At 38.5% G+C, this 22,714-nt stretch overlaps 2 protein-coding genes across 2 annotated transcripts; both read left to right on the forward strand.

The window, feature by feature from the left end:
• Nucleotides 1-957, forward strand: LOC122748074 (olfactory receptor 51G2-like). The gene has a single exon (XM_043993799.1). It carries the CDS (start codon nucleotides 1-3, stop codon nucleotides 955-957), a length of 957 nt encoding a protein of 318 aa, XP_043849734.1.
• A 12,813-nt stretch (nucleotides 958-13,770) lies between these two features.
• Nucleotides 13,771-14,733, forward strand: LOC122748075 (olfactory receptor 51I2-like). Its single transcript, XM_043993800.1, has one exon. It carries the CDS (start codon nucleotides 13,771-13,773, stop codon nucleotides 14,731-14,733), a length of 963 nt encoding a protein of 320 aa, XP_043849735.1.
• Nucleotides 14,734-22,714: the final 7,981 nt, after the last annotated feature.

The following is a 22,714-nucleotide window of genomic DNA, read 5'->3' on the forward strand; positions in this document are numbered from 1 at the left end:
ATGCAAGGTCTCAACAAGTCCTTGGCATTCACTCCCCAGACCTTCATTCTGGTTGGCATCCCTGGGCTGGAAGCTGAGCACATCAAGATTGCTATTCCCTTCTGCCTGATGTATGCTATCATCTTCCTGGGCAATGGCACTATTCTCCATGTAATTCAGGTGGACCAAACCCTTCATCAGCCCATGTACCTCTTCTTGGCCATGCTGGCATCAGCTGAGCTCGGTGTCACCACATGTACAGTGCCTACTGTGTTGGGCATCTTCCTCTTTGGCACCAATGAAATTAGCTTTGAAGCCTGCCTGTTGCAGATGTTCTTCATGCATTCCTTTACCATGATGGAATCAGCTGTCCTACTGGCCATGTCTGTGGACCGCTTCATAGCCATCTACAACTCACTGCGCTACATGGCTATCCTTACCCTGCCTCGAATCACTGGCACAGGGGTCGCCATTGGGCTGAAAACCTTGGGGCTCATGCTCCCTTTGCCCTTACTCTTAAGGTGGTTGCCCTTCTGTGGCCACAATACTCTGTCCCACTCTTACTGCCTCCACTCGGACTTGATCAAGTTGCCTTGTGGAAACACACGCCCTAATAGCATCCTGGGGCTCTTCATTGTCATCTTCACCTTTGGAGTGGACTCAATGCTCATTGTAGTTTCCTACGTGCTGATCCTTCGAACAGTGCTGGGCATTGCCTCCAGGGAAGGCCGATGGAAGGCACTTAACACATGTGTGTCACATATATATGCTGTGCTTGCATACTATGTACCTGTGATTAGTCTTTCTGTGTTACATCGCTTCATGCACCCTATGCCTCCCCTGCTGCAGGTCATGATGGCCAACGCTTACCTTTTACTCCCACCTGTGGTCAACCCAATTGTCTACAGTATCAAGACCAAAGAAATCCGCCGGGCTATTGTACAAACACTGTCCAGGAAGAGGGCCACAGTTAGCTAAGGGTAAGGAACAGCAAAATCATAGGGATTATACTCAAATAGGCTGGTGTCATCCTTGTGAGAATTGTTTTTTGTTTCCTACTAAAAGTAAGAAATATTGAGATTTTGACATCTGGAGAGCCTTTCAGAACATGGCAACTCAATCACTCTGTTATGACCCAAACCATTTGCATTTGCGACCAATTGTCCCACCTTCTTCTGTGTGTGTGTGTGTGTGTGTGTGTGTGTGTGTGTGTGTGAGAAGTGGGGAGTAGAAGGATAGGGGATGGATGAATGCATGAAAAGGCATTTATTAAGTGCTTACTATGTGCAAACAACTGTTCTAGGGGTTGGTGATACAAATAAACAAGTAAAACAATACCTATTCTCAAGAAGTTCACTTTCTAATGGGGGAGACAACACATAAGGAAGGTTTGGCTGCAACCCAGATGGAAATGTCCCATAGTCCTTAGGTACCAACAAAAAAATTGTCGGTAATGCATCTTCTTTAATGTTATTTCCACTAACAAAACTGTATCTATTTCCAATGTTATCATTTGACAGTGCAAAAGACTGATGGTGGAAACTTTTTTTCCCAGATCTTCAGTAACTGTGGCTACTGAGGTGGTAAGGGGATGCCACAGTAACAGAATCAGTTGTCAGGTAACACCTTCACATGGATTCATTACCTGGATATGGCTATGAGAGATGGTCTAGAAGCAGAGTTGATAATCTGGGGAGAGAATGGAGTTGGTAATTTTGTTCCTGAGTTCTTGGGTTTAGAGTTTGGAATTGTTTACCCTGAACTCCTCACCCACCTTCCTTTCCCTCCCCATCCCACTCATCATCAACTATCTCTCCCTACTATTTTGTCTGTTTCTTGTATGTGTTTCGGGGGGATGTCTAGGAGCATCAAGCCAGGGAATAAAAACAGCTTGAGAATTATTAAAATCCGTGAAAATGATTACTCCTAATCAACAAGAATGAGAATAATGCAAATCAAAATAATCTTAAGACCCCATCTCACACTCAGAAAATTGGAAAGATGAAAAAAGATGGGAATAATCATTGTTGGAGATGGAGGGTCTGTGAAATGATAGGAATGTTGATGAACAATTTTTAAAAATGTGCAGTGTTCCAACATTCTGGAAAGCAATTTGGAATTATGTTAAGAAATGAAAATCAAAGAGATCCTATATTTTCACTTCATAACAAGCAAATTGGCAAAAGTAAAAATAAATATTAGAAGGGCTGTGAATAGACAGGCAAAGTAATGCACTGTTGTTGGAGCTAAAAAGTGACTAAAATATTCATATCCTTTGATTCAGGGCTGTTACTGCCAGGGATATACACTAAGGAAGTCAAAGACAGAAATGAAGGTCCCATACATACCAAAATATGGATAGCAGTACTTTCCTTGAGATAAACTGCATCCACCCCTTCCTGATATGCAGCTGATACCAACTGGAAACACAGCAGATGACCATCCACCGAGGCTCCATAAATTTTCATATTGCTGAGTCATATGAAAAATAAATGTGAAGAATCAGGAGGATGTGAAACACAAAGTTAAGCAAAGTAAACTCAGCAAAACCAGCTAAATTATATATACAACTACTGTAATGTAAATGAACATTTCACAGAATCAGAAACAGAACACAATAATTAAAATCATCAAGATTTTTGAAAACTTACTTCCCTCCCTTCTTTGCAGAGGTAAAGGATTATTTGTGCATAATATTGTAGTAAGATTTTGCTGATGTGTTTTACTGAACTGCCTTTATCTCGTTCTTTTTTATTCCTTGCTAGAAGGATAAGGGAAAGGAGAGCTAGAGTGAGAGAGATTTGGAAATGAAAGTGATATAAGCTTTTGTTTGTTTTTTTTTTGGGGGGGGGTGTTGGGATGAGGCAATTGGGGTTAAGTGACTTGCCCAGGGTCACACAGCTATTAAGTGTCAAGTGTCTGAGGTTGGATTTGAACTCAGGTACTCCTGAATCCAGGGCCGGTGCTCTATCCACTATGCCACCTAGCTGCCACTGTGATATAAGCTTTTTAAAAATAAATAAGGATATGAACAGGCAGTTTTCAGACAAAGAAATCAAAACTATCTAAGATCATATGAAAAAATGCTCTAGACCACTATTAATCGGAGAAATTAAAATTAAAACAACTTTGACGTGTCACCTTATACCTATCAGAGTGGCAAATAAAACAAAAATGGAAAATATTGGATGAGGAGGGGATGTGGGAAAGCTGGGATGCTAATCCACTGTTGGTGGAATTGTGAAAAGATCCAACCATTCTGGAAAGCAATTTTGAACTATGCCCAAATGGCTATAGAAATGTGCATACCCTTTGATCCTGAAATACCACTTCTAGTTTTATATGCCAAAGACATCCTCCAAAAGAGAGAAAAAACCTATTTGTACAAAAATATTTATAGCAGCTCTTTTTGTGGTGGCTAAGAATTAGAAATCAAAGGAATCCCTATCAACTGGGAATTGGCTAAATAAGCTGTGGTATATGATGGTGATGGAATATTATTGTGCTGTAAGAAATGACAAACAGGGTGATTTCAGAAAGGCCTGAAAAGACTTGTATGAACTGATATATAGTAAAGTGGTCAGAACCAAGAGAACATTGTGCACAGAGACAGAAATCCTATTTGTTGAAGAACTGTGAAAGACTTAACTATTCTCAACAATATAATGATCCAAGACAATACCAAAGGACTATTGATGAAACATACTATCCACCTCTGAAGAAAGAACTGATATTAATGGAACACAGACTGAAGCATGATATTTTTCACTTTCATTTTTTTCTTTTATTCAAGTTTTCTTATACAAAATGACTGATATGGTAATGTTTTACATAATCATACATGTATAACCTGTATCTGCTTAGTGCCTCAGGGAAGGGAGTGAGGGAATAAGGGATAAAAATTGGGACCCAAAACTATAAATAAAAATGTTTATTACTTTAAAAAATAAATATAAATGTTTCAAAAGTTAAAAAGTAAACAGTGTATTAAAAGTAAATATTAGCCATTATTATATTAATAAAGTCTTCTTAAAAGAAAAAAATAAAGGTTTTATTTGTATTCTTAAATTGTATAGGGAAATTAGGAACTGTGCTAAACTCCTTACAAATATCATCTCATTTAATTCTCACTACAAACCTCAGAGGTAGATGCTATTATCCCTAATTTATATTAGGAGAAACTAAGACAGACATAAATTACTTTCCCAGAGTCACATGGCTAATAAGTGTCTGAAGCTAGATTTATACTCAGTTTTTTCTCGACTCTAAGCCCAGTACTTTATCTACTGCACCACCAAGATGAAGGAGGGGAATTTTGAGGAATAGTAAGATCAGTGCTGCTTAATATTAGTTTTTGTGGAGGTTTATAAAATATAAGAAGACTGGAAAGGTAGAAAGGGGCCAGATAATAGGAAGCCATTACAATCTGTGGTAGACATGCAAGCACTCTAATAATACAGTTGCTGGAACTAGGAATTGGAATAACCCTAATTTACAATTATAATTAACAAAAAGTGACTAAAATGTTCATCTTCTTTGACTCAAAAATTCCATTGCAAGGGAGATACCTTAATGTGGTCAATAGAAGGGAAGGTCTCATGCCCAGCAAAATATTGATGGTAGTACTTTAAAGTAAAAAGGAGGGGAAGCTAGTTGGTGCAGTGGATAGAGCACCGGCCCTGGATTTAGGAGGACATGAGTTCAAATCCAGCCTCAGACACTTAACACTTACTAGCTGTGTGACCCTGGGCAAGCCACAACCCCAATTGCTTCACCAAAAAAAAAAAAAGACAATATGGATGGATGGTAACTTTAGAAAGATAACACTGGGAGCTAAATGGAGAATATGCTGGTGTGGGGAGAGAACTGAGAAAAGGGACCAAGAAGAAGGCTATTACAATAGTCTGGGGATAAAGTGCTGAGGGCTGCTCCTAGCCTGAACCCCTAATGTGTAGCTTCCTTCCCTGTGGTCCCCCTATACTTGTCCCAGGATAGCACTCCTGCATTTGAGTCACCTCTGTGTGTAGTATGGGCTTTGGGACATGAATTATGCTTCCTTGATGGGTACAATGACATCTGCAGATGACATTGACTCGGGGTGGGGAAAATGTATCAAGGTTTAAAATCATGAAGGCTTTGTTTGGGATCTTGAATATATCTCTTTGATAGGTAAAAAAAACCCTCATCGATTGACTGGCTATGTGGAGAAAGCGAATAACTGGGTTTTGGAGAAATATATTCTTTCCAGAGTAACCTTTGAGAGGAATTCTAAAGTTTGTATTTTACTTCCCCTCCCCATTGGCAACAACAGGATACAGGGGAGGGAAGGAGAAGAGAATAAACATGTATAGAGTGCCTATTATGTGCCAGGCACTATGTTAAGTGTATGTTTGCTTAACAACTATTGTGTCATTTGATCTTCACAACAACACTACATAGTAGTTATTATTATCCCCATTTTACAGTTGAGGAAATCGAGCCAAACAGAGGTTGCGACTTACCCAAAGTCACACAGCTCTTAAGTGGCTGAAGTTGGCTTTGAACTCCGATCTTCCTGATTATAGAATGATCCTATTTTTAAAAAGGCTTTTACCATCTTACAGATTTCCTTCCAATACAGGTAATTCACATTAAGACTAACCTCAGAGAAATGAATTTCCCACAGGAATAAATCTAACCTAGACCACAACTTCTATGATCCCAAGCTTTACACATTCACCCCGTTTCCATTCTGCCACAAAATGTCACTGATTGGCTCTGTACTCCAAGGTGGCATAAAAAGCTATAAAAATCCAAGTTTTATCCTAAGAAGTTAAAATTGCACTTATTGCTACAGTTCTTCCTTAGCACACTAATAAATGTATTTTCTTACAGTCTGGCTACTCATTTATCTACGCATAATTTTGCAGATTTCATGTTGGGTAAGATTCTCCTTAGGCTTCCTGGGTTCTGTTTTCCTGGGAGCCAAGGGAGATTAACTCCCATAAAGACTGATTTAAATCTTATAAAAAGTGGCAGACAGATCCACCAGGGAATATTTTGAGACATTCACAGAGTTTAGTTAGACTATAGACTTCAAAGCAGGTGTTCCCTGGAAGGGTGAAACCTGTATATCCACACAGCCACATAGGATGGTTCACACTACCCTCCCCAGTTTATCTTAGAGATGCTGACCATGGACAAGGGAGCCAGATGACCTCATGAGAAGAAGGAAAAGCCAGGCAGAATTAAGGACCCTTTTACTTTCTTTAGACTCCTAGACAAAACTATGCTTTGATATTAGTAGGGGATGCCATGGTTCTGGCAAAAAAAAAAAAAAAGAGTTACTTGGGGTCATAATTTCCAACTCAAAATCTGAATGTCTAAATGGTAGAGCCCCACTGTCAGAAACTGTGCTGGCCTTATCAGAAAGGCAAGAATCTAGGAATCAATGATTTCGCCACAAATCTTGTGAGATATTCAAATGGTGTGGCAAAAAAGCAGTATATTTAATCAGAGAACTTGGGTTCAAATCAAAGTTCTTATGCTTTGTTACTTCCTGTGTAACCTTGAATAAGACACTCAGTGTTTCTAGGTCTGTTAACATTTAAAATGGGGGTGAGGTGAGAGAAGAGAGATTTGATGACCTCTACATTCCCTTTCAAATCTAAATTCTCTAATGGACCAGAACACAGAATCAGCAAAAAGCAACATGAAAGAAGCACAGTACCTTTGCAATTAGAAGGCATTTAATAAACATGAATGGACTAATTCAAGAGCTAGCTATTTCCCCCAAAATGGAATGAAATCTTAGCATTTTGTACTCCTCCATCAAAATCATTTATGCTGGCAATAAGGTTTTTAGAATATCAACTTCACTGATAATTTCTTGAAATGCCACAAGGTGGAGTTATTACTTCAGGAAGATAGTAGGTTTGTTCTTGAAATGACCTTTCCAGTTCTCTACACTTGGAAAATAAAGGGTTTCCTTCAAATAAAAGAAAGGGGGGGGAGGAATAAGAGGATTTGTAAACTCTGAAATTTTGTTCTGTTTTTTAAAAAAGAAAGAGAAAAAAAAAAAGATTCTATAACTGCTTTTGACCAAATGGGAAGCATGCTTTCCACCTTGATGTTGATTCTCTAGAGAAAATAATTAATACTATTAAATTAATATTAAGATTTTTGCTTGTTAGGCTTCTAACAAGCCCATTTGCTTATTTTCTTTTCTGACAACACATCTACTAGTGGTACTACTGGCTAGATTCTCTAAGGATTTTCTATTTTCTTAAAAACTCTACATGGACCAAATCTGGATCTCTACTATAAAGCGGCAGTCATCAAAACTATCTGGTGCTGGCTAAGAAATAGAGTTGAGGACCAATGGAATAGGTTAGGCACAGGAGACATAGTAGTAAATGACATTAGTAATGTACTGTTTGATAAACCCAAAGACCCCAGCTTCTGAGATAGGAATTCAGTATTTGACAAAAATTGCTGGGAAAATTGGAAGATAGTATGGCAGAAATTAGGCATAGACCAACATTTGACACCTTATACTAAAATAAGGTCAAAATGGGTACATGATTTAGACATAAGAGGTGATACCATAAGCAAATTAGGAGAAAAAGGAATAGTCTACCTTTCAGATCTTTGGAAAGGAGAGCAGTTTATGACCAAACAAGAGATAGAGAATATTATGAAATGCAAAATTGTTGACTTTGATTACATTAAATTAAAAAGTTTTTGTACAAACAGAAGCAATACATCCAAAATTAGAAGGGATACAGAAAACTGGGAAACAATATTTATGGCCAGTACCTCTGATAAAGGCCTCATTTCTAAAATATATAGGGAACTAAATCAAATTTATATGAATCCAAGTCGTTCCCCAATTGAGAAATGGTCAAAGGATATGAACAGGCAGTTTTCTGATGAAGAAATCAAAGCTATCTATTCCCATATGAAAAAATGTTCTAAATCACTATTGATTAGAGAGATACAAATTAAAACAACTCTAAGGTACCACCTGACGCCAATCAGATTTGCTAAAATGACACCTACTTTTATGATCATATTTTACTGAATGATATTTCTTAGGCCACTTCTTGTGTGTAGATCATTACTGGAAATATGCTGTAGCCTATCTATTGTATCTTCCACACAGGTCTCCATTGACATTGGAGTCACCTTCATGTTTGATTCTTTGGAGACTGTGGTACATCGAGATTTGCAATCACATGGAAGCGTAAGAGTGTCCTAGTCAGGGGCAGCTAGGTAGCACAGTGGATAAAGCACCGGCCCTGGATTCAGGAGTACCTGAGTTCAAATCCGGCCTCAGACACTTACTAGCTGTGTGACCTTGGGCAAGTCACTTAACCCCCATTGCCCCACAAAAACAAACAAACAACAAAAAAACAAACAAACAAAAAAAAAGAGTGTCCTAGTCACCTGCTTTCTTCCTCCTAATGATTTCTGAGTCCAGTTTCCTATTTGTAAATAGTGTCTGTCTCAAGTACATATAGTGTTGAACTAACTTAATGGACTGATGATACAGTCGAATAGTGTCATTTGGACAATGAGCATTTTTATACATTTAGTTGATCCTATATGGATTGTTGGGTCATTCTCTCTCTCTCTCTCTCTCTCTCTCTCTCTCTCTCTCTCTCTCTTTCTCTTTACTCCAAGACAGTCATATTTGTTGGTTATCATAGTTTTATGTTTAGTGATCCTTTTTTAAAATATCAAATTCATTTCTGAAAATACCCTCCCCAACATGGAAAGAACCTTTTACCTTTTAACAAAGATTAGGAAAAAAGGAGGAAAAAAGTCATTCAGTAAAACCAAATGCTACATTGACCATGACTAACAGTATAAGAAATATACTACATCTATAGTCTCCCAACTCTTCATTAAGGAAAGGCAGGTACATTGTTTCATCTATCCTTTGGGTCCAATTTTGATCATTATAATTATGCAGCATTTAATTTCATTTTATTTTCTACATTTATTTTCATTGTTATGTATATTATTTCCTGATATTGCTATCTTCATTATGAATCTGTCCATTTGTATTGCCACACTATTCTAACTTCTTTGAAACAATTCATTGTGGCACAGTAATATTACTTTCATATAACACAATTTGTTTAGCCTTGGTAGAATTTATGGGCATCTGTTTTTCCAGTTCTTTGCTATAATAAAAAAGAACAAAGTATGGTTCTGAATAGTTTTTTATGTGTAAAAGATCTTTTTTTTCTACTTTTAACTTCACTGGAATACATGCCTAGCAATTGGATCTCTTAGTCACTTTTTAGCATAACTCCAAATTACTTTCCAAAGTGGTTATGAAGGTGCCTTTCTTTTTCAAGAAATCCTAGAGAAAAGGGAGAAAAGAGAGGCAGAAGATATCCAGTTTCTTTTGGACTCACTGCTTGATGTCCATTAGGCATCTGTCAGTTTTCTTAAACTAACAAAACTTTTAAGGCTACAAATCACATTCAAGATCATCTAGTCTAAGTTACATAAAGATTAAGTGATGTGCCTAAGGTCACTGATGACTGATTTCTTTCTAGGCCATTGTCCTGGTGACGATTTTGGCTTCTAGTCTCTCAGGAATTTCCAGAGGGCTACTTAAATCAGTGCAGAAGAAAATAGTTACTAAATGGATAATTATTCCTCAAAGGACTTCCTCCTCTCTCCATCATTACTGCCACAGTGCCTAAGCTGCCCAGGTGGGTCTTCACTCAGCTCATTTAAGAATCTGTAGAGGCCCACCTCACATGTCCAGAAAGAAGGAGATGTCAGGTATGAAGCAGCATGGATGAGATGTCTCTCAACCCCCAAAGAAGCTGAATTTGCCTCTTTGATCATGGTAAATATTTGAGTACCAGTATCATTCATTCATGTATCCTTTAATTCAATAAAAATGTATTAATGTCTACTATGTGAAATGCCTTCTACTTAATTCTAGGGGTAGAAGTGAAAAAAAAGACAGAACCCATGGCCTTAGGGAGGTTACCAGGTACCAAAGTATCTGGTAGTAAAAAATATTCACAATAAGTCTAATACAAGGTAGAATTGAATGGGAGTAAAAAAAAATAGGTTCAGACCCAAACACCATAAAAATATGAGAAAGGAAAAACCATTTTAAGCTGATGGGATGAGGAATGGCTACCCAAAGGAGGTAATACTTGACCTGAGGCTTTGAGGGGAAAAGGGGGCTCAGTAGGCAGAGTAAGTCAAATGTGTTTTAGACTTGGAAGGCAGCCTATACAAAATCAGAGAGGTGAGAGAGAGCAGGATGGGCTCCAAGAAAAATGAGCCGCAGTGTGAATAGAAGATATAGTGGTCTGAAGTGTGGTAGTATAATATCAGGCTGGAAAGTCAGCTTGGATTCATATCTGGGAAGACTTTAAATTTGGGGCTTTTTGGGGGGGATGATTTTTTTATGCTATCCATAGGATAAAAATAGAGGGCCCCTAGAGAGTTTTGAGCTGGAAAGTTAAATCGTCAGCTCTAGGCATTAGGAAGATTACTTGGAAAATTTATTGGGTAAGAGGCAGGATTGTAGAGGCTAGCTCAAAAGATATGAGGCTCTTAAAATAGCACAGAAGATAGGTGATTTGGGCCTGAACAGGGCTGTGACAATAGAAGCAGAAAGAATGAGACAGATATGAAAGGTATTTTAGAGGTAAAATTTTTCACAACCCATGGATGACTCCAAGGTTTTGAGCCTGGGTGAGTGGCATGGTGGGGATTTTGGTACTACAATATAATTAGAGAAATTGGGAAGAGGGGCAGGTTTTGAGGGGAAGACAATGTGTTTCATTTTAATCATGTTGAATCTAGGGTGCTGGAGGGACAGTAGGAAGCTGAAGATTCAGGGCAAAAACTCAGGGGAGAAATTAGGACTGAATAGAGAAATTTTTAAACCATCTTCATATAGCGGATAATTAGAACCATAAAAAAGTTTGGAATCACCAAATAAAGGGTATAGAAAGAGAAGAATAAAAACATCTGTGGAGTGAATCTTAAAATAGAATACCCTCATAAAAATGTAAAGATATAGAATATAACCTCCCTGAAGTAAGGGGTTTGTTTTCTCTTTGTATCACTCTTTCATAGTATACTTAGAAAATAGTAAGCTATTATTAAATGTTTATTGAATTGAATAGGACCCAAGAGATAGAAGATGAATTATCAAAGAAGACTGCATAGAGTTATGATAAAAAGAAGGGGAAGGAAAAAAAGAGCATGCAGCAGAAAGAGGGTTGTCAACAGTAGCAAATGCTGGAGAGAGATTGGGGAGGATAAGGTCTGAGAAAAGGTTATTGGATTTGGTGATTAGAAGTTCCTAAGTGATATCACAGAGAGCAGTCTTATGTAATGATGGAGATGGAAACCAAGTTACACAGGACTGAAGACTAAATGGGTGGGAAGGAAGTATAGGCAGGGAATATGGTATACTCTCTAACATAGTGAAGAGAGGGAGAGCTAAGATAATAGCTTGGAGGGTCATGGGTAAGTTCTTAATCTTTATAATTTATTGGTGAAAAATTTAAGGAAAAATGACCAGATGGCCATGGAAAGATTGAATAAACATGAGAGAGGATATGATTGCTGGTGGAAGTCTTCAGAGAAAACAAGATGGGATCTAAGACAGGTAGAGGGATTAGCCTTGGGAAGGAATTTATCATGTGAAATAGAAGATAAGGGAACAATGATGGGAGATGAAAAAAGAGAAGTCTTTGAGGTATGAAAGAGAAAAAGATAAAGGAGTTCACATTAGATGACTTCAGACTTTTCAGTAAGGCAAGACCCTTGACTCCAGCCCCAGTTCTATTTCACAATATAGTCAAAAGACCACTGTACTCAAGAGTTGGTTAAGACCTGCCTTTACATCCTGCCTCTGAAACTTATTAGTTATGCTTCCCTGAGCAAATAATTTAAACCCTCTGAAACTCTGTTTCCTCATGTTTACAATGAGGTTAATAATACCCACCCATCCCTACTTATGTTTCAGGGTTGTTGTGAGGCTCAAAGGAGTAACATGTGGAAATGTTTTTGCACAATGTAAAAGCCTATGCAAATGTAAGATAATCTTGACTTTACCCATTTCCTTGAACATGAGCCCATGACCCCCACCCCATTCCCATTGCATGGTACCAGTTCCTGACACTAGCCATAGCCCTCAATTTAGCTCCATCACCAACCCCTGCCCCAGTCCTCAGTCTAACAGTAATCCCATTCTCAGATGTAGCCCCCAGTTCCTGTGTCCAACTCTAGCCTCCAAAAATTTGATCTTTACCTCATTCTTATTAAAGAGAATTAATTTTCCTCCATTCAATCTAGAGACAGGTGGAGAAAGATGAATCTACAAGTACAGTGTAAATCTCAAGAAGGGGTCTGGAAGGGAGGCTGAAGAGTTAGGTTTTAGTCATTACTCTGCAATTAAATTACTCCATGGCCTTGTGGAAAGTCACTAATTTCCACAGTTCTCAATTTCCTTTTCTTATGATGAAAAGAAAAGCTCTTTCTCCTTCCTTCATAGTTATGTGAAGATCAAATAGAATGAGAAAGTTCTTTGGCAAGTATTCTACCCTATACAAAGAACTTGCTAGTATTACTTTTATCAGTCCACAAATATGCATTTATTAAGTACCTACTATGTGCTATGCAAGGCACCTAAGTGGCACAGTGGATAGAGTGTCAGGCTTGGAATCAGGAAGACCTGAATTCAAATTCCTATTTGCTTCAGTTTCCTCATCTGTAAAATGAGCCAGAGAAGGAAATGGCAAACCACTTCAGTATCTCTGTCAAGAAAACCCCAAATAGGGTCACAAAGAGTAGAATGCAGATGAGACAATGGAACAAGAACACTTTGCTAAGCAGTAGGGATACAAAGAAAGACAAAAAAACAGTCTCTGACCTAAAGGACCTTACATTGTAATGGGAGAGACAATATGTAAACTATGTTCAAACAAAATATGTCCAAGATAAATTGGGGAAAGTCTCAGAGGAAAGACACTGAAATTAAGGAGAACAGGGAAAGTTTTCTTGTGTAAGGTGGGACTTTAGGTAAAACTTGAAGGAAGCTAGAGAAGACAGGAGGTGGAGATGAGGGAGAACATTATAGGCATCAGGGAAAGCCAATGTTGGGAGACAGACTTTCTTGTGAGAGGAACAGGCAGTGTCTCTGGAGCTTAAAGTATATGGAAACAAGTAAGGTATACAAATTATGGAAAGGTAGAAGGAGGGCTCTGCTGTGTCAGATGGGGTAAGAGAATATAAGAGATGTTACAATGGTAAAATCAGCAGGATTTGGTAACTGATTATTTGAACACCTACTAATCTTCATTGTCAAGTCACATTCTTCTCTTTCCTTGCATTCTCATTTCCTCAAGGAAGATTTTACTGATGAACTCCATGGTTTATATAGTTCCTCCAAATATTGCAGGCCCTCAAGGTGTACCCCTTTGCTCATGTCCTATGTAGCTCTAGAGGGTCTAGTTCAGATCATCAGATCCTTGTGAACAAAGCCCACTTCTCCCTCATGATACTTGATGTTCTCTGTATATCAAGACCTCATCTTTCCCATCAGACCAAAAGGCTTCCCAAAAGTAAGGATCTTGTTTCTCCAATAAGATCTGAAGTTTCCAAAGGGTAAGGAATGTGCCTCCTCTTTTCCAGTAGTTTCTCCAATGCCCAGTCCTGAGCCTTGTCCCCAGGGAGCTCTCTCCATTGTTTTAAACTGACTGGCACTTTGTTTCTTATTCATTAGGTGAAACTATTCCTGTAGCGCAAGGTTCCATAATGCAGACTAATAATGGCTCTGGTCTGATAATGGGGTTCACACCTGAAACATTCATCTTGGCTGGCATCCCTGGGATGGAGGCTGAACACATCTGGATCGCCATCCCTTTTTGCCTTATGTATGTCATCATATTCCTTGGAAATGGGACCATCCTCCATGTCATCCATATGAATCCTACTTTACACCAACCCATGTACCTATTCCTAGCCATGCTGGCCCTTGCTGAGCTTGGCATATCTGCTTCTACACTTCCCACTGTGTTGGGAATTTTCCTCTTTGATGCAACTGAGATTGACTTCAACGTCTGCCTGCTCCAGATGTTCTCTATACACTCCTTCTCCATCATGGAGTCAGGTATCCTGCTGGCCATGTCCATGGACCGCTTTGTGGCCATCTATAGCCCACTGCGCTATACAGTCATACTGACTTTGACTCGAATCATTTCAATAGGTGCTACAATTGGACTCAAGAGTGTGCTACTCATGGCCCCACTACCTGTCCTACTCCAACGTCTGCCTTTCTGTGGACACAATACCCTCTCCCATTCCTACTGCCTACACCCTAACCTTGTCCACCTACCATGTGCTGATACCTCCATCAACAACATCTATGGACTTTTCATTGTAATTTCCACATTTGGGCTAGACTTCCTACTTATTGTGGTCTCCTACATGCTCATCCTTCGCACAGTATTGGGTATTGCCTCTGGAGAGGGTCGGTGGAAGGCCCTCAATACTTGTGGCTCACATGTCTGCGCTGTACTTGTATACTATGTACCCATGATTGGCTTGTCCATGGTGCACCGCTTTGGGCGACACCTCCCCTCTTTGCTACAACCTACCATGGCCAATATTTACCTCTTCTTTCCACCTGTGGTAAACCCAATTGTTTATAGCATCAAGACCAAGGAGATCCGCCGAGGTATTGTCCGCGTATTCTCTAGAAAGAGGGTCAGGGGTTAGCATAGGTAAGAGGAAATAGCTCCTAGATACATGGAGATAAATAGACCTGACTGGACCAGTGCTAGATGAGGGCTAGCTTACTACCACTTCATGGTAAATCTAAGCACTAGTGGAAGCCAAGGGAAGTGGAAGAATCAGTTACCCTGAAGGAAATAGAATCAGACTTTGGTTCATTCTGGTGGAAAGGGAAAAACCTATGATATTGGTTCATTTCTTTGAGATAGGGAGTAGCCATTGCCTAACTGTACTATCAGTCCCATGACCTGGCATCATGGGGATGGGCCCATCTGGTTCAGGAGATAACATCTAATATGGACTATAAATGAGGTAGCCGGCATTTTGGATTTTGAGTTGTCTCACTTACTATTCTAAGGTATTTTATGGGGTTTATGAAAGTATGTGAATTTGACCACTGTGTAATATGCCTTCTTCTAGCAGTATTGTTTGAAACTTAGGGATCACTGAACCTTCTGCTTGGACACTGCTTTTGTGATACGTCAGTTTGTAAGTTGACATTTTCAGGAGATATGTTGGCCTCAAAAAAATCTAATCTACAATTAGGGCTTATGATCACTGGGTTTATTTGTTACTTGAATTGCATAGACCAAATTATAAAACCCTAAAGTTCTCAGATCTTTTCTAGATGAACTTGTACATTCTATCCTGAACTTGTACAGTAGCTTTAGCCATTGTAGTCACTTACATTTATTTCTGTTATATTTTATTTTGGGGAATTTGTTTTATCGTTAGCTTTTAAATGACCTTAATGGATCCTGACCCAGCTATCAAACCTAGCTTTCTGTCATCCTTGGTTCAATCAACTGGAGACCTGCTTCCAGATTGTTATCAATCCATTAATTACTAGCCTATATTTTGTTATTCAGTTTGTTCTGAAGCTACCAAACTTTTCATCACTTAGCTTACATCTTTGCACCTGTCATGCAAAATGTTGTCAAATACTTTTCTAGGGAACAGCTAGGTGGTGCAGTGGATAAAGCACCAGCCCTGGATTCAGGAGGACCTGAGTTCAAATCTGACCTCAAACACTTGATACTTACTGTGTGACCCTGGGCAAGTCACTTAACCCTCACTGCCTTGCAACAACAACAACAAAAAAAACACCTTTTCTGAAATCTAAGTATAGTATGCTGGTTATCTCCCCCCATCTCCACTTTTTGGCTTCCATATGTGTTTTATTCCCCCATTAGACTGTAAACCACTTGAGGGTAGGAACTACCTTTTTCATATTTAGTGTTGTGCCAAGCACAGGCGCTATGTGCCTCACACATAGTTAGTGATCGATAGATGTTCAATGACTGACTGTAGCATTTCATTCAAGTAAACTTATCAAAAATGGAAATAAGGTTTGTCTGGAATAATCTATTTCTGATGGACCCATTCTGGGTCTTAGAGATCAATGTTCTGTTTAATTTTTTGAAAGGACTATCTTTTCAAAGCACATCCTAGAATTTTGTCAAGAAAAGAAACACAACTCACTAGCTTATAGATTGAAGAATGAGATATCTTCCCTACTTAAAAAAAAAATCTAGGCCTCTGGCTTCTCAGATACCATAACATTTCTCCTGATTGACAAGACTTTTTAAAGATCACCAGACCTACAAACACATCTGCCAATTCCATTAGTACCTAATAACTTCATTCATCCAAGCCTCAACTTGAGTTCTTTATTAAGTGCCTACTATGTGCCAGGCACTGTGCTAAATACAAGTTCTCTCATTTGATCCTCATAATAATCCTGATGTAGGTGCTTTTTTGTCTTCATTTTACAGTTGAGGGAACTGAGGCAAATAGAGGTGAAGTGGCTTGCCCAGGATTACATGGCTTAGTAAGTATCTGAGGCTGGATTTGAACTTAGGTCTTTCTAACTTCAGGTCCTGTACTCTATACATTGTTCCACATAGCTTCCTCCAGGTGGAATGAATGGAATCTCTTGGGCCCAAATCCTTCTAGACCATTACATGTTTGGTACTACATTCTAGGAGGGACTTTGACAAATTCAAGAGCATCCAGAGGAGGCCAAATTTTCAACCTGAATTGTGCCTTACTTTCCCTCACCTGAGGGAATTTCATGAGTTCGTTCTTGTCATTCTTTCTCGGTCCCTCTCATAAGGATTTTCATGCACCAGAACAACAAATGAAGAATGTTTGTACCTGCAATAAAACCTAGGACAAATGGCCCCAAATCAGTTCACTGATCCAGCCCTATCAGAAGCTCTCAGTTTCTCGTTCCTGACTATATTATTGCTATTCCTTTGCTACTTTTCTCTTCAATACTCATTTTCTTAGTTTTCATTCACCACTCTCTACTGCTGCTGCCACCACACTCTGCTCATTTGCCCTCTCTCCTCCCAGAGGAACCGAGGCAAAACAGGTAGCATAGCAGATAGAACATTGGGCCTGGAGTCAGGCAGACTTAAGTTCAAATCCACCCTCAGATATTTATTAGCTGTATGATGCTGGGCAAGTCACTTGACCCATTTGCCTTCATTTCCTTTACTGTAAAATGGAAATGATAACAGCACTAACTTCACAGGATTGTTATGAGTCTCAAATGAGATAATATTTGTAAAACATATAGCATGGTGCCTGGTAAAATAGGTACTATATAAATACCTATTCCCTTCCTCTCCCCAGACCAGTTTTTCTCATTAACTCACTTCTGAAAAATAGAGTACTCTTGATACACCTTAGTAAACCTTGAATTACCCTGGTCCTATGGTCACCTGACCCATGATGTTGAGAATGGACAGAATGCCATATGAAAATCAAGAAAACATTGTTATTATAATATAAAGTTATAATGAAAATGGATAAAACATGTATTTTGACAACTTTAAACCACAATACAGGGTGTCTGATTCCAAACAAGTACAGCTTAAAATTAGACTAAGACTCTTCGGATGGCCTATATAAATGTTTGCCATGATAATAATAATTCTCAGGGTTCCGTTGTCACTATCACTCACCTCCCTCTCACCCTGGAACTTCCCTCAGATCCTGGGATCCTCTACCCTGGATCGTCCTACCATCATGTCAGCCTACTTCTCTCACTGATGAGTTTCTTGGGTCCTTTTAGGTGGATGGACGCAGGCCAGCAATTAACCATTTGTTTCCCACCATTCTCCTTTTCAGCTCCCATTTGTGGGTTCTTTTCCCACATGGAATGTAAACTACTTGAAAGCAGACACTGTTTTTTTTTCTTTTTTTTATATTTGCATTCCAAGGCTTTGCATGTAATAAGCAGTTAATAAATGGTTGCTGCCTACTTGTTAATAATTGGTTTGCTTTATATAGTATTTTGAGTGTGGCAAAGCACCATGGATATATCATCTCATTTGATCCTGACAAACCCATTAGGGAAGTATTCTTACTATCCCTATTGTACAAATATGAGGCCTAAGGCTGAACAAGATTAAATGATTTGCCTAAAGTCACAAAGCTATTGAGGGTCAGGGGTAAAATGTGAATTCAGATTTCACCGTGCTCCCAGTCCAGTTTTTTTAATCAATTTGGGATGGGATCTGACATCCAGGGAGTGTTAAAGCCAGCTTAATTAGTGAGAACTGATTATCAAATTTTCAGAGTGAGCATTTACACCATGGAAATCAGCAACTGCTACAAATTAGGACTTTATTTCTTTTTTGATTGACTAGACCATCGTCAGCATCAGGTATAAGAGTGCAAGGAGAAATCAGGTTAAAATGTAAATAGGAAATGTAAAACAAAATAAATAAAATATGATGATATAAATCATAAAATAGTTTTCTAAATCAATATGCAGTCATATGGGCCATTTCTATTTGAGTTTAACCTTATGGTCGAGACTTAAGAAAGTGATGGAGAAATGTTAATAATATATATTAGCCCTTCTGGTGACAAGATGATGGAGTGAGGAAGGAACCCTCTGGGGCTCTCCCAAATTTCTCCTCCAAGCCAATATAAAACTGCCTATGAATCTTTCCAGGAGCACAGAAGCAGCCAACCAGCCCAGCAGGAATGGTCTGTCTTACCCCAGTGGGAGGAAAGTGAAGACCAAGAGCAGCAGCAATAGCAATAGCAGCAGCATCTAGGCTCACAGCAGGGAGCCTGAAGCAGGGCTCTGAGCCTGGAGCAATCTACCAGTGAGGCTCCACCCTCCTGCAAACCAGCAGGCCCCTAGGCAAGTGAGGAGTCTGGGCAGCATAGTAGGGACCCTCACTAAACACCCTACAGCTAGCGCAGACCACCAGGGAGGCCGTGACTCCGCAGCTGACCAGTAGTTAAGCCCCACCCAAGACTGGTCAACAGCAAGTTCATGCCCCTGGGACCTACCAGCAGAGAGACTGTTTCCGGGGCAAACCAGCAGCACGGGGCTCCAACCCTCAGCAGATCTGCAATAAAATTACCCTACCATGGCCTGCTAGTAGAGTGACTCAGTTACCTGAGCAACCCAGCAGCAGGGCCTCAACACTGCTAACAGAACAAACAAGTAGCAGGGCACCACCCCTGGGGCAGACCAAGATCACTCCTCCAAGGAAAGCCACCAGACTTTGTCAACTTTTGCAACCCAGCACCACAATACCACCCCTGGAGAAGACCAGACCACACCCAGGGGAGGCCAAAAGGGAGGACTAACCCCCCAATACCAGTCAGAAAGGAAGCTTATTCTACAGAGAAAATAAGTGGATAAGTCCTGGAGCCCAGTGAAAGCCAGACCTTGGCAGAAAAAAACTTAGGACAGTGCAGGAAGAGAGCCCAACTCTCTCATAAAAGTACCAAGTCACAAAAAAGGCACAAAAATGAGCACAAAAAGAAACAAACAAAAAGCATAACTATTGAGAGTTACTAATGATTATAAGGAAAATCAAGGCATAAACATAGAGGAGGACAATGGTAACAAAATGGCTACAGGTAAAATTTCAAAGAAAAAAGGAAATTGGTCTCAGGGCCGAAAAGAATTCCTGGAAGAGCCTAAAAAGGACTTTAAAAAGCAAATTAGAGAAGTGGAAGAAAAACTGGGGAAAAAAATTAAAGTAATGCAACAGAACCATGAAAAAGAAATACAAAAATTTTCTGAGGAAAATAACTCCCTAAAAAACAGATTTAGCCTAATGGAAAAGGAAGTACAAAAGATCACTGAAGAAAATAATTCTTTAAAAATTAGAATTGAGGGGCAGCTAGGTGGTGCAGTGGATAGAGCACTGGCCCTGGATTCAGGAGTATCTGAGTTCAAATCTAGCCTCAGACCCTTGACACTTACTAGCTGTGTGACCCTGGGCAAGTCACTTAACCCCAATTGCCTCATCAAAAAAAAAAAAAAAAGAATTGAACAAATGGAAACTAATGACTCTATTGTATTAAGATACAATAAAACTAAATCTTTTAATAGAATAAAATGTGAAATTTCTAATGGGAAAAACAACTGAACTAGAAAACAGATCCAGGAGAGATAATATAAGAATTATTGAACTACCTGAAAGCCAGGATCAAATAAATAAATAAATAGATAAATAGATAGATAGATAAATAAATGAATGAATGAATGAATGAATGAATGAATGAATAAATAAATAAATAAATAAATAAATGAATGAATGAATGAATGAATGAATGAATAAAAAGCCCGGGCAATATCTTTCAAGAATTATCAAAGAAAACTGCCCTGATACATTAGAACCAGAGTGCAAAATAGAAATTTAAAGAATCCATTGATCACTGCCTGAAAGAGATAACAAAATGAAAACTCCCCAGAACATCATAGCAAAATTTCAAAGCTCACAGATCAAGGAGAAAGTATTGCAAGCAGCCAAAAAGAAAGAGTTCAAATTGTGTGGAGCTACAATCAGAATTACACAGCATTTGTCAACTTAGAATATGATATAACAGAAGGCAAAGGAGTTAGGTTTACAACCTAATTATAATTATAATGCAATAAAAATTACATTCAATAATGGACAATTGAAAGAAAGATTAAAAATCAATTGGAAATTAAATAATCTGATCCTAAAAAACAAGTGGGTCAAAGAACAAATCATAGAAATAATTGATGATTTCATTAAAGAAAATGACAATGATAAGACAACATATTAAAATTTATGGGATGCAGTCAAAGTGGTACTTAGGGGAAAATTTATATCCTTAACTGCTTACATCAATAAAATAGGGGAGAAGCAGATTAACAAATTGGGTATGCAACTAAAAAAAAAACTAGAAAATGAATAAATTAATAATCCCAAACTAAACACTAAATTGGAAATCCTGAAAATCAAAAAGAGATGAATAAAACTGAAAATAAGAAAACCACTGAAATTGATAAATAAAACTAGAAGTTGGTTTTATGAAAAAAACAATAAAATAGATAAACCACTGGTTAATTTGATCAAAAAAAAAGGAAAAAAGAAAATCAAATTACAAATATCAAAAATGAGAGGGGTGAATTCACCACCAATGAAGAGGAAATTAAGACAATTATTAGGAACTATTTTGTCCAATTATATGCCAATAAACTTGACAATCTAAATAAAATGGATAAATATCTACTAAAATATAAATTACCCAGATTAACAGAAGGTATAAAAAACTTAAATGACCCAATTTTAGAAAAAGAAATTGAACAAGCCATCAATTAACTTTCTAAGAAAAACTCCCCAGGACCAGATGGATTCACAAGTGAATTCTACCAAACATTTAAAGAACAATTAATCCCAATACTATATAAATTATTTGAAGGAATAAGTGGAGTCCTACCAAATCCCTTTTATGAGACAAATATGGTGCTTATACCCAAAACAGGAAGAGCCAAAACAGAGAAAGAAAATTATAGAACAATCTCGCTAATGAATATTGATGCAAAAATTTTAAATAAAATACTAGCAAAAAGGTCACAGCAATACATCACAAAGATCATACACTATGACCAGATAGCATTTATACCAGGAATGCTGGGATGGTTCAATATTAGAAAAACTATCGGCATAATAGACTGTATCAATAACAAAGCCAACAGAAACAATATGATTATCTCAATAAATGCAGAAAAGGCCTTTGACAAAGTACAGCACCCATTCCTATTAAAAACACTAGAGGGGGCAGCTAGGTGGCGCAGTGGATAAAGCACTGGCCTTGGATTCAGGAGGACCTGAGTTCAGGTCCGGCCTCAGACACTTGATACTTACTAGCTGTGTGACCTTAGGCAAGTCACTTAACCCTCAATGCCCTGAAGAAAACAACAACACTAGAGAGCATAGGAATAAAAGTTTACCTTAAAATGATATTTAACTAAACCCATCAGCAAGCATTATCTGTAATAGGGATAAGCTAGAAGCCTTCTCTATACAATCAGGAGTGAAGCAAGGATGCCCATTATCATCTCTTTTATTTAATATTGTACTAGAAATGTTAACTATATCAATAAAAGATGAAAAAGAGGGGCAGCTAGGTGGTACAATGGATAGAGCACCGGCCCTGGATTCAGGAGGACCTGAGTTCAAATCTGGCCTCAGACACTTAACACTTACTAGCTGTGTAACTCTGGGCAAGTCACTTAACCCCAACTGCCTCACCAAAAAATAAAAAAAATAAAATAAAATGAAAAAGAAATTAAAGGAATTAGAATAGGGAATGAGGAAACAAAACTATCACTCTTTGCAGATGATATGATGTTATACTTAGAAAATCTTTTAAGAATTGAGGCTTTTCCTGACTTCAAATGACAAATTCTACCCTCTCTACTACCACGTTTCAAATTTTAACACCATTTTAGATGAGGAAATGGTAGCCCCAACAAGCTTAAGCAATTTGGCCAAGGTCAGTCACGCAATGGAGCCAAAGGACTTAAACCTAGGACTTCTGATTTAAGCTTGAGTATTCTTTCCATGGTCTTTCCAGATAGTTTGAGTTCTTATGTTGACCCAAAATGTGCCTCCTTCTGATAGAACCCTTTTGTTCTAGTGCTTCCTTTTGACACCACATTGAAGAAATC

This window comes from Dromiciops gliroides, chromosome 3 (assembly GCF_019393635.1).
Source record: "Dromiciops gliroides isolate mDroGli1 chromosome 3, mDroGli1.pri, whole genome shotgun sequence".
NCBI classification, from domain to species: domain Eukaryota; kingdom Metazoa; phylum Chordata; class Mammalia; order Microbiotheria; family Microbiotheriidae; genus Dromiciops; species Dromiciops gliroides.